The sequence below is a fragment of the Gymnoscopelus braueri genome (assembly GCF_963280865.1).
Source record: "Gymnoscopelus braueri genome assembly, chromosome: 9".
NCBI lineage: Eukaryota > Metazoa > Chordata > Actinopteri > Myctophiformes > Myctophidae > Gymnoscopelus > Gymnoscopelus braueri.
The window spans coordinates 7,415,951-7,433,902 of record NC_137610.1 but is presented as its reverse complement, the minus strand read 5'-3'; the positions used below and the strand labels follow the sequence as shown (position 1 = coordinate 7,433,902).

Sequence of the window (17,952 nt, the reverse complement as noted above, 5' to 3'; positions counted from 1 at the left end):
TTCCACCACCGGTTATAATTTAATCAACATCTCAAAATGATCACTGAGACTAAACATGGTGTCCCATTGCTCCTTTCCCCACACAGTCCTGAGGAGGTGCGCAGCCTGTGGGCTCAGCTGCGCAGAGACGAGCCACACCTCCTGTCTAACTTTGAGGAGTTTCTGGCCAGGGTGACGTCACAGATCAAAGAGGCCAACCAGGAGAAGTGGGAAATGGAGAGTGCCCTGCAAAGGTCAGGTTCAGTCAGTGGTGTGTTCTACTGTAGGTTTTTTTCGGAGGGCATACGATATTATTCCCTCCCACACTCCCGACATGCGCACGTACGGTCACCGAATTAAATGGTTAGTAGAGGGCAATATGTTGTGGCATAGACCCCCATACAAGATTTGTGTGGATTTGGAAAATATTCCACAATTTTCATTTTTTTTCAAGATTTGTCTTCGAAAATATTCGATCTACAACCCCACAACGCGTCGCATATGAGCTTGTAGTCTATTTTCAAATATCCAATGTATTTGTATATAGGTTTGAAGTGCTCATGTCGCTTCTTTTGGTCTTGTTTTCATAAACTTGGTTGCTTATTTCTCTCGCTGAACACTGTTCAGAAGCATTTCCTCGGACATGTTCCAGTCTTGATGACGACGAACTTCTATGTACATGTAGACCTACTCTATAGGCCTACAGTAAGCGACAAAGGAATTATATCCCCTCATACCTGCAACCTATAAAAACCTGGCTGCAACAGAGAAGGAGCGCACGTGTTCTAAATGTTTTAATAACACAACACTGGTCTGGGATCTAAGCCTGTTAAACTTGAGGTGGCAACAGATGAACGGTTCGGATATGTCTGGGAAAACAAGACATGTTATATAGATAGACAGTCCTGTTCTTGCCACATATCGACAAGTCTCAGCTTATCTTCGTTTCAGTTACCTTCACCTGTCCATTGTTGATTAGAATCTCATTTAGAAAACAAAATGTTTTTTGATTGGTTCTTGTTAACCGACAGAAAGTGGAATCCTGTCTGGTACGTTAGTGTGGTAGGATGTGTGTGTGTTATATTGTTTGTATTTGATACGTGATTCTAACCACGCAGGAAGGCAGCAACGCACGACAATGAGATCCACCGGCTTTACGAGGAGATGGAGCTTCAAATAAAAAATGAAAAAGACCGCATTCTCCTACAGGTACTGACCCACGGTCCAACCTATGTCTCTGTTGGGTACATCTTCTTTTGTTTTCCCTGTCTTTTAACCCTGTCCTTTAAGTCTAACTCTCTCTCATCAGATATTATCTACATTGGATGCATTGGAACATGCATCCATGCATTTTTTACATCTCCTGAAAAGTAACAGTTTTGAACAAGGTTTCCACTCCCTGGTGTTTGTGTTGAAGGATCACCAGCGCTTCCTGTCTAGAAGTCAAGACCTGGAGGTCCAGCTGACCAGTAAGGAGAGACTTCTGGACCAGCTACTGAACAAACAGAGACGGGTAAACACCACCCATTTTCATCCAATGTTCTGAAATTGTTCCCTTACAATGACAAGCCCAAAATAGGAACCTCATGTTAAAGGGATATTTCACTTTCAAAAAAACTTTTGGTCATTTTATCGTCTACTCAGGCTTTTGTGAGCCCCCCGGACCGTTTTTAAGTTGCTTGATTCAGTATTTAGATATTTGATATTCATTTTATCAGACACGCCCCCTTCCTATACAAACCCAATATAACTTCAAACTCCATTTTTAACATGTTAGATTCATCAAAAACACCCGTCCTTGGTTCTGGTGACTCACCCTGCCCTCCTAATACGCGAGGGGGCCGTGTTTTTTCGATAACTTTTTTCATTTATTTTTAATATTTATTTTTTGAAAATGAAAACAATTAAATACAATAAAAAAATTAAATAAAATAAATGAAAAAAGTAATCGAAAAACCACGGCCCCTCACAAATTAGGAGGGCAGGGTGAGTCAGCAGAACCAAGGACGGGTGTTTTTGATGAATCTAACGGGTTAAAAATTGAGTTTGATAAAATAAAATGATTATCAAATATCTAAATACTAAATCAAGCAACTTAAAAACGGTCCGAGGGGCTCACAAAAGCCTGAGTAGACGATAAAATGACCCAAAGTTTTTTTGAAAGTGAAATATCCCTTTAAAAGTGATTCCCAAACGCTTTAGCTCGAGACCAAAAAGAGACATTTGATGTCTCCTCCGGGACCCAAACTAGTGAAAATAGCAGATGTACAAGCTCACAATGCGTCACAATGCGACATGTTGTGAGCTTGCACATCTGCTATTTTCACTTTTTCTTAACACAAATATATTTTATTTTATCTTTCCATAAGTTCTTTTGAAAAATGTACTTGAGACCCATAAAAAGGGGTCCCGACCCACTGTTTTGGGAACACTGGTTAGAAGAGGGCTGTGAGTGTCTGTGTGCCTGGAGCTAATCTCATATACCAGTGGTATATGAGATTAGCCTTGAGGGTGTTCCAGGGGGTAACCAACTCAAAAGAATGAACAATGCACATCAAACAAGACGCACGATAACAGATGAGGAAGTGGTAGAGGAAGTGGAAGAGCATGAGTTTGCTTTTTGTGCATGGTTTTTGTGGGTGTGACTGTGAGGTAGCCGGGCGGGGAGGGTGATATGTGTCACTGCTCGCACTCCTACAGGCTGGGCACGGCACCTGTCAGTGGGGAATGTTGAACGGGAGGAGTAGGACCGACGGAGGCTCTATGTCCTCCCGGTGGGGGCTCCTCACTGGCAGGTGAGCCAGGAGGGTACAACAGCAGTGACAACACATAAATGTGTGGGAGGATTAATTTGGCATAACAAATACATTGGGGAGAAAAAGGGGTGGAAAATAATTGGCTACTGTAAATAAATACCTGCCTTCACTGACTGTGTTTACGTGGATCCTAATATTCCACTAATAATCAGAATGATAGCTCAATCACAATATAACTGCTTCATGTAGCTCATTCACAATACAACTGCTTCATGTAAACCAGTAGTTCTCACACTTTTTCAAGGACCCCCAAATTAATGTATTTGAATATTCAATATAGCAAATCTACAAGCTCACAATGCATCGCATCGCAGCACTTTGTGAGCTTGTAGATCGGCTATTTTCAAATAGCCGATGTACAGGATAGTGTTAAAGGTAGGGTAAGTGCTTTTAAGAAAATACGTGTTAAATAGCTCTATATTTTGATAGTAATCGTTGCTATAAAATTAATCCAGTGTTAATCCAGTCTCTCCGGCTCTTAAATAAGCAGAAAATAAATGTTCAGCTCGGGATACCAATTTTATCCAATCAGGAGAGAGAACTCACACAGGATACAGGATAAACAAGTGAAATTGGAAGATATGACACAAAGAAATGAGCAGACAAAATTGTAACTGATAAATGGTACCCTCCTGAAAATGTGTTTTCTGTTAATTAAAGAGCTGGAGAGACGGGGAGACCCCTGTGACTGAACAAACACTCTATAGCAATGATTACAATCAGAATATAGAGCTTTAACCTTTTTTTTTTACCAAAGGCCCCCTCAAGGACCCCACCTTGAGAACCACTGATGTAAAACGCCTCAATCGTTTGTGTGTTCATGCAGCTGGAGCACCAGTGCACCGAGATGCACAGCGAGCAGCACGAGACGCGGGTGGAGAACGTCAAGCTGAAGCAGACCAACAGCGAGCTGTCGCACGACCTGGAGCTCACCAGCCAGGAGCTGACCCTGGCCCAGGAGCAGCTGGGCGTGCTGCAGGAGCAGGCCGCACGCCTCCGCGAGGAGAGGGAGATGTGAGTGAGTCCTCCTCAGTGGGTGGAAAGTAACTACTAAGTACATTTTACTCAAGTACTGTACTTAATTTTAGGTATTGTTTTACTTTACTGGAGTATTTTACATTTTCCAGTAATTTTACTTCTACTGTACTCCACTAACATCTCAGAGGCAAATGTTGTGCTTTTACTCCACTATAATTATTTGAAAACTTTACTTACTAGTTACTTTGGAGATTTTGATTATTATTACAAAACATGCATTACCCACTTCAGCCCTATATACATTTCGGTCATTTGAAAATAGATGATCTACAGCTCACAATGCGTCGCGTCGTGAGCTTGTAGATCGGCTATTTTCAAAATATGTTTTACATTTTATACATTTGAAAACTTGTGAAAAGGGACATTTGGCGTAATGAGTACCTTCTACTTTTGGTACTTTAAGTACATTTTGACACCAATACTTTTGAACTTGAGTACATTTTGAATTCCGGACTTTTACTTGCAGCAGAGTATTTCTACATTGTAGTATTAATACTTTTATTTAAGTAAAACATTTGAGTACTTTTTCCACCACTGGTCCTCCTTGTGACTGACTGCCAGTGGAGGACAAAGTACTCTTGAGTCTGCCCCTGTACTTAAGTCAAAGTATAGATACTCCCGGTCAAATATTATACAAACAAACATTAATATTACTCGACTACAAATCAAAGTTGCTCTGTGAAATTTGTACTTGAGTTAAAGTACTGGAGTGTTTGTTGCTTTAAAAAATATTTGTATACGTTTTATTTTGTAAGATTTTCCAGAAATGTTGAAAAGAATATCAATAATAGTGAAAATAGCAGATCTACAAGCTCACAACGCGTGACAAATAATCGAGTACGGATACTCAAAAATGTTTACTTGCGTACAGTGCTGGATAGGATCGTAGACATTCATACCGTAAAATGCTGCGTACTGCTGCACACTACGCTTGAAGTTATCATTGATAAAAGTTTGTATTTTCTCATAATTGTCTAATGAAGCGTTGGCATTGCACATGCCCGATTAGTCCCAGGTGTCATGCAAGAATGTCATCGCTGTCGGGCAGAAACCTCGTATCTCTACAGTGTGTCGCACAAAAAGCGGCAAAAATAGCAGATCTACAAGCTCACAACTGCGACGCGTTCTGAGCTTGTAGATCTGCTATTTTTGCTACTTTTGGATTAGAATCCTAAAAACTTAACAGTTTTGAACGTATGAGGTTTCCACTCGACCGTGACGATGTGGTGTTCATTCTTCTCCACAGGGAGATGTACAGGGTCACTGAGGGACTGCAGAGAGAGAGAGAGAGCCTGCTGAAACAACTGGACCTGCTCAGGTACAACATGGAACACCACGACCGTATGACCATGAGCTTGTAGATCTGCTATTTTTGAAAATTTTTAAACATTTGTGCAAATCTTTTTAAGCGAACATTTGTAACTCAGATCTTTGCTTCTGGGGGTCCTTGGAACAGAATATTTGAGATGGGGGTCCACGGCCAAATACATATCATTTTGGGGGTCCTTGACATGAAAAAGTTTGAGAACCACTGCATTTTTTTTTTACTTTTCCGCATGGCGACTAAACGGTTCTTGGCAGAGGGAAGTCCCTGCATTCCAGACTGGTCACATTAAAGAGCACGTCTGATCAGTTTTCCTGAGTTGAGGAAGATTTCCTGCTCATGATACTTTTCAACAAAGCTGTGCTTCACACTCATTCCTACCTGGGACTTTCCCAGGACACATCCGCCACACTCTCTAATGTCACCTCTCAGAGCAGCATTATATAGACCATAATCATTGTGACATCACCACAACCAAAGCAATTTATTTTCCGGCTAGATAACGCCGGCAGCAGGACACTTATAAGATTAGAAATATGGGATTTTTTTCTAAATATCCACAAGTTGAAAAACTAGACATAGCAATGGTTCTGAACAGTGGACATATTATATTGTGTAAATACCCCTAAATTGATATGTATTTGGCCGCAAACCCCCATCTGAAAAATAAATTGTGCCAGGGACCCCCAAATTTTTAAGATTTGTCAACATTTGTGAGTATCCTATATTAAAATTGGCTAAAGGAAGGGCCGGCCGGTGGGCAGGTGGGCAGGTGGGCGGCCATCACGCTCATGTCACTATGACTCAGCCATAATCATATAAGAAGTTCCCAATGCAGCTATGCCCAAATATGGAGTGTGTTGTCTAACCTCAATGTGTCATCATGGCATCAGGCGCAAACAAATCAGCAAATCAGAGTTTGGGTTGATATTCGTGACCGAATATGGCGCCGGCCTGCTGGCAGACCACGACGACAGAAGGGTGACATAGGTGTTCGGGCCGTGTAGCCGATCTACAAGCTGACAACGCGTCGCAATGCAGAATGTTCACCCCCCAGAATAGTGACGCTGGGGTTCATGTGTTTATAAGCACATAGCTTCAAACAGTGAACCACAGTGATAAGGTTCAAACAGTGAACCACAGCGTTAAAACTTCCCAATGAAAAGAAACATTTTGTGTTTTCATTGTAACGGTTTTGATGTCTGTCTGTTGCCTGCAGGGAAATGAACAAACATCTACGAGATGAGAGAGACGTGTGCTCCCAGGTATGTGGTCATGACAGTACATTATTTTAATATCCCCTGCATGTACAGTACAATGTTTGTTGGGTCAAAGAAACACGCAATTATCACCAAAATGAAATGACCGAATGCTCTGTTAAAGCTGCAATCCGCAACAGTTTTTTAATGCATTACATGTTATTTTGATCAATCTGTGTTAAGACAATATTTCTAACACAACTGTGGTGGTTGTAGTTGGTCTCCCTGTTCCTTTATTGAGACCTTTAGATCCTGTGGTCAAGTAGGACACCTAGTGGTCGACACGAGGTACTGTATGAAGCTCAAAGCGCAGTTTATCCTCTGCCCAGACGGCCTTTTCGTTATAAACATTAGTTCAACAGTAGAAGGGCGCAGGACCCAGGTTCATATCCCAGGTTGGTCATAAAAGTTACGGATTGCAGCTTTAAACCTAAAACCCTGAAGTTCATTCCTCAATCACATGAAAACTGATTGCTTCCTTCCACAGAAACCCAAGAATATGAAAACACCACCATGGAACCAGAAGACCTTTTCAAATTCTATGAAACACACTGACAACGATGTCTTTCAAAGGTAGAGAGGTGTGTGTGTGTGTGTGTGTGTGTGTGCGTGTGCGTGTGCGTGTGTGCGCGCTACTGTGAAGCCAAGCATGTTTAGCCTGTGTTATGATGATTCTATGTTCTCTAACATTTCACCCCTGATGTCATTGTTGTTAATGAAAACCATAGGGAGGTGTTCCTTCTCGAGGTCTGCTGTACTTTTGATTACAGCTTAGAGGAAGCCTTTCTAACCAAAGAGCTAAAATATCATCAGCTAGAGCAGACCATCTCACAGCTAGGTTACAGATGTAAACTTTAAGTTTTTTATCTTTGGTAGCCTAGGGCACGTGCACAAGTTGGTTGTGAGGGGCCTTCAAATGGCCGGCCTCTCCAAATGGAGGGCCAAACAGTTAGCCATGTACTGCTCAGTATCAGCTATTATAGGAAGCAGATACATTTGGAGGAGGCGCTGTTTTCTTTATCCATGATTGATGTCCGTCAAGTATGCCAACTCTATTGTAACAATGTTCTGCCTTAAGTTATAGGCACTTTGTAACTGGCTGTTTTCCTATTGTCTGACTGCACTGGCAGTGTTTATGTCCTTTGTACAAGGCATTCTTGTACTTCAGTTTATGTGGACATAAATAAATATTTTGTGTGTGTAGTGAAGAGGAGATGGCGTCTCCCCACTCTAAGAGGAGGAACCTAGTGCACGCCTCCTACCAGACCCTCAGCTCCTCTGTGGATGAGGCGATGAACGTCGGACCCCCGTCCCGCAGGTACTCACAATTATTACATATAATGTATTATAATGAACGCCTGATCACAATTATTTGAGATTATCACAATTATTGTAATAATTATAATCGTTTCCATTAAAAAATATATACTGTATATTGCAAAATGATGCATAATAATTAGAAGTATATGGCCTTGTGCCTTGTGCGAGACATTAAAGGCAAGCAGAAATGTAATTTTTATTTCTATGTACCAGTGTTCAATGGCAAAGACACAATGAAATAATTAATCGCAGTCATTTGTAGCACAATTAGTCTTAAAACTTAAAATGTCCTGATGGTGACAACCCCCCCCCCATGCGCAGGTGCCACCTGCCCAGGATCATCTCCATCGAGGAGGACCACCTGCCACAGCTCCTACAGGAGGGCTACCAGTCGCAGTCGTCCTCGCTGCAGGAGTGGAGCGAATGCGAGGAGGCCTTCGCCGAGGACGAGCGCATAGACCTGGTGATGAGCGACATCGTGATGAGTCCCGCCTCGCTCCCCCGCCAGCCGCGTCAGAGGACGGGGGACGCCGAGGACGGAGGGCCCCCCACCTCGCCGAGGGGCCAGCCTGTTGGCAAGGAGACCAGCCTAAATGTAAGCCCCCCCTCTGTCCGCACGATGCGAGATGCACGCTCTATTCAGATGACTATTTACTAATTGGGCATTTAGCAGACGCTCGTATCCAGAGCGACTTACAAGTGTGAGATCAGATATCACTTACACCTCCTTTATTAATCAAGAAATAGGCCACTGCATGGCCTATTTCTTTCCTAAAATGTATAGATTGTTTAACCACTAGACTTAGTCAAACTTCAGAGAACATCGGGGGGGGCTGGAAGCAATATTTTTGAAAGGGGGCACTGAGGTGATGTTGGGGGGGGCTTAAGGGAGCTTGATATTGGATACGGGGTGTGGGGGCACTAATATAACCACTGAACTAACATTTAGTAATTATTATTGTTTGTTTCCTACCTGAAGTGTGACTTATACACATGCATATTGTGCTCCGTACATTAACCACTTAACACTATTTTATACTTTGAACATAAAAGAAATATCCGATCTACAGGCTCACAACACATCATTGTGTCCTCATCTACTAGCTTTGAAAATGTGCTAAAAAATATATTTTTTGGTGTGGAACATTTCGGACTTTTTCCCAAATAAGGACGTCAGGGTTAATTGTTGACATCATCCAGACGGCAGTCAGGTTGAGTAAAGTCATTGGGTATTCTACATAATGACATCATCACACAACGACATCACAGTGACATCATTACAACAATGTCCTTTAAAATGAAATACCAACTGAACTAAACGTTATTAGCAACGTTTACCAACGAGTCCAGCTACTTGTTGTAACTTCTGAGAATTAGTCGTCGACACTGCTGACCATAGTGTTTTGTGTGTATCACGAAGAACTGTGATTCGCTATACTACAGAGATCAACAGGCCTCGGCTTCTTTGATTGGCCAAACACAACTTTTTGTGGAATTGTCAACCTCTTTGAGACATTTGTGCCACTCAACCAACGTAAGCAATAGCGCACACATAAGGACTCTACTTTTACAGAGAAATACTTAGACTACGGTGTGAGAAATGTTCTGCTGGACGGTACATCTGAATGGAGCACCAAAAGGATCCCTTTGTGCTGCTGTTGCAGTGAAGCACAAGCTGTACTACTTTGGAGGAGACTGTCATGGCGAAAGGACTCAGATTGGTGTGCACGTTTTCAACACTGTGTCTCTATGCTGGAAGAAGTTACCCCCAGTGAGAGCTGGAAGAGGAGAGCATCACCTTGATGTTCCCTTTGTGTGCTCCGGCCGCACAGCTGTGCTGATAGAAGATATCATCTACATCTGGGGAGGGTATAACTACAATGAAAGTGAGTTCTACAACGTGGTTTATGCATTTGATGTTGACTCCCACAGATGGTTCAAACCCAAGATGTATCAGAGGGATGGTACTGGTACGACCACTCAGCCTGTGTCTTGGGGAAGGTCATGTATATCTATGGAGCAGGACGCTATTATAAAGACCTCTACAAGTTGGACACCGCCACAATGGTATGGTCTTTAATTCACATCAGAGGCACTGCACCAATTCTTCCATTCGGTCACTCTATCGTCACCATCAGGACTAAGATATTTGTATTTGGGGGCGTGGCGCTTGGCAACAACATGGGAGTGTTTGACACCGAGACCAACTGCTGGCTGAGCATGCCTTCTGCACCGCTTCCTTCAGAAACAAGAGGAAGCTACGGTCATTCAGCCTTTGCGTACAATGGAGAGCTGTACATATATGGTGGCTACAACTCGAATCAGACCTTCACTGATCTGTGGAAATTCAATCCAGAGACCTTCACCTGGAAGAAGGTTGAGCCCAAGGGGAAACGCCTGCCTCCGAAGAGTTGGCGGAGCTGTTGCATTGTGGGAGATCGGGTCATCCTCTTTGGGGGATTTGACGGCCAATGCACCCACCACACTATGTATTGTGTCACATGTGCCACAAACGCCACAACCACTGATGACCTGTACGTCTTAGACTTAAGTCCTAGTCTGAAGACCCTTTGCAAGCTAGCGGTTACTCAGTACGGTCTGGAGCAGTCGGAACTTCCGCACAACATCGGGTGGGAACTGGCAGCCATGACTAAAACGAAAAAAGACGATGACTGACTGGCACACATTCATAAACCACAGATCACCTGAGCACAGTCCACAATTCTCTTCTGTATTTTACAGTGCAACCATTAATAGGTATGCTTCCTGTTTGGTACCTGCACCAAATAATTGGCACCTTTTGATTGCTGTCTGTGATCAATAACAAGACCCAGTCGACCTCAGGGCTTTTTGTGTTATCCTTTTAGCATAGTTTTAGACACTATGCTAAAAGATGTTCCAATATATATAGTAACTCTAACTGTTGTTTAACAGTAAATAATAACACAATGGTATCTCTGGCCTATTTTAAGGCTATATATTTTTCTCATTCCTGGGGGGGGGGGGATATTGTCCGATCAAAGATTGAGAACCACTGCCTTAATAGAGCCCTATTCAAAAAACCTTAAAAACTAGCAGATTTACAAGCTCACTGTGTCCCTCACGGTTCCTCCTGCTCAGACAGAGCTATAGGCAAGGCAGCGTTCTCTATCGATGCTCCATCTGCTTGGAATGAGATCCAGAAGTCCTTAACCCATCAGACCTGAGGCCGATTCTACAAATGTCTTCTAAATCCTGACTATTGTTTTTTTTTTTTAACCCATGTTTCTATATCAGTGGTGCTCAAACTTTTTCATGTCAAGGACCTCCAAAATGATATTTATTTGGCCGCCGACCCCCATCTCAAAACATATGTTCCAGGGACCCCCAGAAGCAAAGATTTGAGTTAAAAATGTTTGCTTTAAAAGTATATATATATTCAAAGATTTTAAAAACAATTCACGAAAAAAAATAGCAGATCTACAAGCTCATTGCCGCGCTATGAGCTTGTAGATCTGCTATTTTTGAATAGCCAAAGTGTGAAAATAATGGGTTAACTCATTGACTTCCAGAGTTAAAACATCGTCTATAGTCCTTGCCGGCGATTCCGAGTGTTTTCACTATCCTTTGAAAAATCGTAGAATGTTTTTCTTCACAAAGATCGACCCGCCCGATCGCTTTAAAAGACGTAGCCGAGCCTCGTAGAATCGTAAGAAAAAGAATTGTGCCGCCACGATAATGCATTCCATAGTTGTGGTCAGTTGAATGTGGCTTGTTTTCGCCAAAAAGCAACAGAAAGGTGAGCTTTTTTTATTTTTACATTAGATCGGACAGGGCTGGGTTTGTTGTGATCACATTATTTCCGGGTCTACTGTTCTCCAGAAGTCATAGGATCACTCATGGGTTGGTGAACAGCGCCCTCTAGCGTAAAACCATTGAAAACACCACACACTCGTCAACTCATCATTGGCAGTGGGAGCCTCGTGCCAACCGACAGCGGCAGTCAATGAGTTGCAATGCGCAGTGAAACTGTAGATCTGCTATTTTATAGAGCACTGAAGTCCTGACGCCACTGCCGCTAGAGGGCGCTGTGCCGCTGGTTCGTGGCTTTATTTGTTGTGTTGAGATCCCCATAGGGGAATCTTAGATCACGTCATATAAGAACTGTGTTCCAAGAATAAACACAGTGATGTCAGACTTCGGTGCTCCATCTACCGTTTTATATATACATTTATATGTTTGGAAATTCTCCCTTGTAATGATATGCCCCAAATGGGGACACCATGGGTGAAAGAAAGGACAAAAGAGGTTAACGGAAGCATAAATGCAGAGCAGTACGTTGTCTCTACATTTTAGTTGAATGCAGAACACTTCCTTAAACAGAGGGTGTGAGGCCGCTGTGTGTAGTAGACTATTTCGTCTCTGTCGGGCAGAAACCTTGTATCTCCATATTTAAACCTATTATCTTTTTTTTAATCAATTAATGCCTTACTTCGTCAGACAAGAGTGTCTACAAGCTATTCTCACTATTTATTTCTTTTATATAATATCGTTTTTTCTTTCTTTTGTGTCAAGACAAAAGACGATGCAGTGAACAACAGGACGATACCAAAAACATAACACCACCAAAACAGACACAACATAACAATAATGATGATAATAATATTTTCACAAATTCTGACCATTTTTGTTCGTTTCCTGAAAAGTAAAAATGTAATTGGCCGTGGACCCCCATCCGAAAATGTTTTATGCCAGGGACCCCCAGAAGAGAAGAGAAAAAAATCAACTGTTTCCAAAAAATATAAATTTTCCCAAACTTTTCTAAAATTGCAGCTGTACAAGCTTGAGAGCTTGTAGATCTGCTATTTTTAAATAGCCAACCTATAAATGGATAAAGTGGTTAAAATGATTGCGATGCGACATTAACTACTTTTGCTGGGGACCCCCTGGAACCCCCTCAAAAGGACCCTGGGGGTCCCAGGACCCCACTTTGAGAGCCAAAGCTCTACTGCACCTTTTTAACTAAATGATAACAACCTTGCAGCAGGAAGAGGGCGCTGTCTCACCACCTGACCGGCTCTTCAAGATCGTCCTCGTGGGGAACTCTAGCGTGGGAAAGACCTCCCTCCTTAAACGCTTCTGTGACGACTGCTTCTACCCCGACACCTCTGCTACTGTGGGTAAGCACTACGCACACACACACACACACACACACACACACACACACACACACACACACACACACACACACACACACGGCACCTTCCAAGGGGCGTCGATTCAGAAAAGAGGGTGGCAAAACAAGTTATCACTTATGAAACCCATTTTCAAAAATAGCACTAACACTTTGCGACGTGCTATGAGCTTGTAGATCAGCAATTTCTGCAATTTTTTTGGCGACGGGAAATGTTTTCCTATAATTCAATTCAATTTTATTAACACATTCCACGCCAGAGTTTAATATCATAATGTACTCACCAGTGCCAGCGATGTATTGTTCTTTTTTTCACGTCGCCACAGACCTCGCTAAATACCTTAAGATTGCGCGTTAAACTGTTTGTAGACACACAGGGTAGCTGTGTGAGTGGCCCAGAGAAGACTTTTGCAGTTGTCGCGGTTTATGTTAAACAGCGATCAGCGAGGAGAAAAACAACAACTGAGATAATGGCGGATTAGGGGAAGATTTAGAGCGACGGCGGGTGGGAACGAAAATCTCCGGATACGGATATATCCATATCCGGGTGTGCTACAATGAAATGTGTCACTGCGAGGGAGGCCAACTATGAAATGTGAACCTGCGAAAAAAAAAAAAAAGACCACTTCGCGTAGATCTACGCGACTGGCACGCTGCGCAATTATTTAGGTTCGCGTAGATCTACGCGATTGGCACGCAATGTGTTAAAGTGTCAAATCACAACAAGTTGTCTCAAGACACTTCACATGTAGAGCAGAGACCCGACAGTCCCACCCTGAGCAAGCAATTTTGCGACAGTGGCAACGAAAAACTCCCCCTTAACTGGAAGAAACGTCAGGCAGACCCTAGGCTCTAGGGTGGGGGCCTTCTGCCTCGACAGTGTCGGGGGGAAAGAAGAGAGAGAGAGGGAGAGACAGAGGAGAGACAGAGAGAGATACAAGTAGTAAGTAGTAATGACATGCCCAAAATAGAGACAGCAGGTTTGAAAGTGAAACGTAGACAGACAAGATTAATTGATTGAATACTTTATTAACACGTTTGTTAACAGTGCAGATACAGTAGTACAGTCAAAGATTATGCTAGGTTAACACAAAAAGCCCCAGGGGGCTTGTTTCCATTGTGGTCCATTGTACTCAATTCATCAGTAACGCATATAATACAATACAATACATATTGGAAGAAAACTCAGTATCATCATAAGGTATATTTACGGAGAAGGGGGGAGGGCTGAGGATGCCCCCGCAGAGGATGTGGGTTAAACTATGCTCACTTGTATTTTTAGGTCGGCCATTCTTTTAGTTTAGTTTAGAGTTTGGTTAGGGAGTCCAGATCTTTAATGGGTTTTTGATAGTTCATTCCACATTATGGTGGCATAGTAGAGTGGCATAGTAGAATGTCTTAGTTTTCCCCCACGTTGGAGCTGAATTTTGGGGGAACGTTGATCACCTTCTGGTGTCTCAAGAAAACATGTGTCTATAAATATGTGTGTCACATGTAGATGAACGGGCGTGGATTGAGATGTACTCAGCGCCAAACTAAAATCGTATTAATAAAAAGTATTAATAAAAAATAAAATAAAACACGGAGAAATGTTTTATATGAGGTTAAATACCAACGCCCCTGCACTTTCTTTCTTTTTGGGGGGGTGTTAATACAGCAATTTAATGATATTAAAAAGAAAAAGTACTTTGTGATTTGTACTTTTTAAGTATTTTGTAATGGCATGAACTTTTGAATACTTGAGTATTCATCATACAAAAGCATCAAAAGTAGCAGATCCGCAAGCTCGTAACGTGGCGCGAATCGGCGCGTTTGAATTTGAATCCTGAAAAGTGACAGTTTTGGACATGGTCCACCCGACAGGGACTTTATGAAAGCTAATCTCACCCCAACGGCCGAGAAACGGCGTCAGCGCTGAATCAGCTCAAGTTCGCAACGTGTCGCATCGCTACTTCTATTTTTACATGACAATTTTTTTAAATTGATAATAAAAAAGGAACAGTTTTGGACATACAAGTTTTCCACCCGACAGTGACGTAATCCAAAGCTGTCTGAACTGAAGCAGTCCGTCTCATTTACTATAATCATCCTGTGGTCTTATGCAATCAGCATATTATAGCCTCAAAATCCGTTTAACTAAATTACTTTAACCCTATATATATACATATACAAAAAAGTCATTCTACAAGCTCACAACGCACGACACGTTGTGAGCTTGTAGAATGACTTTTTTCAAAAAAAATTGTAAATAGAATGTGTTTTCTATTTGACCAGGCATAGACTACAGTGTGAAGACAATAACCGTGGACAACAACAAGGTGGCGCTGCAGATATGGGACACAGCAGGACAGGAGAGGTGAGACACTAACACACACTGGTTCTCAACATCAGGTCCGGGGACCACAAGGGGTCCAAATGGACCCTAACTGGTCTGCAACTATCCGTTCATCGGTCCATTTATAGACTCCGTTTTGATCAACACATTACATCTATCCATACACGTTCTCAGCAAAGACTTCATGTTATCCGTAATTTAATTGAATATCCCTATCCCTAAAAACTATTATTATTATTGTCATTATTATTATCAGTGGTGTAAAGTAACTAAGTACATTTACTGTACTTAAGTCCAATTTTGAGGCATTTTTACTTTACTGGAGTATTTCCAATTTTCAGTACTTTTACTTCTACTCCACTGCTGTACATCTCAGAGGCAAATATTGTACTTTTACTCCACTACAATTATTTGTTGTACTATACATACATTACCCACTTGAGCCCTATATACATTTCGGCCATTTGAAAATAGCCGATCTACAAGCTCACAATGCGTCGCATCGCGACGCATTGTGAGCTTGTAGATCTGCTATTTATAAGATTTTCATACACTTGAAAACTTTTGAAATGGTACATTCTGCATAATGAGTACTTTCTACTTTTGTACTTTTACTCAAGTACATTTTGAATTCCAGACTTTTACTTGTAACAGAGTATTTCTACATTGCGCTATTGATACTTTTACTCGAGTACAAAATGTGAGTACTCTTTCCACCACCGATCATTATTATTTGGATTCCACACTCTCAGAGTGAACACTGAGGATCTGTAACTATACTGTCTGGATGGTGACAGCCCTGCCTACAGTACCTTCTCCTTCGTGTTCAGGTATCGTAGCATCACCAAGCAGTTCTTCCGCAAGGCTGACGGCGTGGTGGTGATGTATGACATCACGTGTGAGCTGAGCTTCACGTCTGTCAGACAGTGGTTGACCAGTGTGCAGGTGAGAGAGACGCTTTTCCATTGAATTCAATGCGTGTCCGTCCATTAGTATTACACAGTCTGTCACACAAGATATTGACATTTTAACCACTTAGACCACTCTATACCAGTGGTTCTCAAAGTGGGGTTGGGGACCCCCAGGGGTTGTGGGGGGGGGGTCACAATCATTTTAACCCCATCAGCCATATTTTAAACGTTGGCTATTCAAAAATAGCAGATATACAAGCTGTTTGAAAACTTCTTGAATGTTTTAACACAAATCTTCTCTTCTGGGGGTTCCTGGCACAAAACATTTTCAGATGGGGGTCCTCGGCCACATATCAATTTGGGGGTCCTTGGCACAAACAAAGTTTTAGAACTACTGCTCTATTATATTAGTAAAACGGACCTCTACACCAAATCTCGCCGAAAATAGCTGACGAATGTTCACCTCAGAATAAGGATGCTAGGGCTCAAGGGGTTAATAGAGCAATTTCCCCCCAAAACTCATCCTTGTATTCTAAAACAACCTTTCTTTCTTTTTTTCTCTCTCTCTCCCTCTTTCCTGTCTTGTGTCTATAGGACAGTGCAGGTGAGGACATAACCATCATGCTTTTGGGGAATAAAACGGACATGGAGAGTGACCGGCTGATCCAGGGTGGAGTGGCTGAACAACTAGCCAAGGTCAGTGTCTATGTGTGACTACCTACTGTACTTACTGTGTGTCGTCTAGTCTGGGGGGGTCCACAAATTATTTTGGGGGGTTTCCAGATGATTAGCTTAATGTGCAACATTAACAACAGTAAACAAACCAACATACAGTAGTGCATAAGTGCATACAGGGTATCTGCACAAGTGATAATTTAAGGACTTTTAAGACCTTTTTAATGCCAAATTGTCAAATATTAGGTAAGAATAAGGCAAACATTGTGAAAATAGTCGATCTACAAGCTCACAATGCCTCGCAGTGCGAGTGGTTGTGGTTGTGGTCGGTCCCCAGTTCAAATATGATTTAATTTTTGGGGAGCCGCGGCCTGGAAATCCTGGGAATCCTTGATCTACACAACAGTCACACACCCGTGTATCATTCATCTTTACTTTGTCTTTGACAGATATTTATCTGTGTTTCAGTCTTCTTTCTATGATTTTGATTATCGTTATTATCATTATGATGATTAACTTTTTTTTTCTTCCAGGAATGCCAGTTGATTTTCTATGAGTGCAGTGCTTGTTCTGGATATAACGTGGTGGAAGCCATGGCACATTTAGCCAGGTAAGATACAATTCTTGTACACTACGGCCCTCGTTGGCAATGTTGATGCAAAATGACGACCACATAATACGAACTACATATTATATGAGAACTGTCTCCTGGGTGATAACTAATGATAATGAGCTTTATTTATATAGCGCTTTTCATACATAGAAATGTTATAAGTTAAAAAGGTGGGTTTTCAGTTGACTGGGAGATGTTGACTGTGCTCGCCACCCTAATTTCTTGAGGTAATTTGTTCCACAGATTAGGGGCCTAACTGATGAATGCAGCATCAACAATTTTCTTCTGGGTATTAACTGTAATCTTTAGTTGACCTGTCGAAGAAGATGCTTCTCGGGGGCCTATATTTCTTAAGAACAAAATTTGGTCGATATTTCATTATGGATTCATTATCTGCTTCTATAAAACACAAAGTAACAGATGTACTCAGAATTCTTTTACCTAGTGAATATTAGTGAGGACCAATTATATAAAGATGAGATTGAAAATGAAGTCCTCTTTTCAAGATG

General features: G+C 41.9%; 1 protein-coding gene across 1 annotated transcript in view; it reads left to right on the top strand.

The window, feature by feature from the left end:
* LOC308091235 (EF-hand calcium-binding domain-containing protein 4B-like) overlaps positions 1–17,952 on the top strand; it is a 34,026-nt gene that overhangs the window by 15,469 nt on the left and 605 nt on the right. The window contains 14 exon segments of the mRNA XM_080436687.1: positions 87–233; positions 1,098–1,188; positions 1,397–1,492; positions 3,622–3,809; positions 5,080–5,151; positions 6,377–6,422; positions 6,904–6,989; positions 7,621–7,734; positions 8,058–8,331; positions 12,760–12,895; positions 15,184–15,265; positions 16,075–16,189; positions 16,750–16,851; positions 17,364–17,440. Of these exon segments, the coding sequence (XP_080292813.1) occupies positions 87–233; positions 1,098–1,188; positions 1,397–1,492; positions 3,622–3,809; positions 5,080–5,151; positions 6,377–6,422; positions 6,904–6,989; positions 7,621–7,734; positions 8,058–8,331; positions 12,760–12,895; positions 15,184–15,265; positions 16,075–16,189; positions 16,750–16,851; positions 17,364–17,440 (1,626 nt within the window).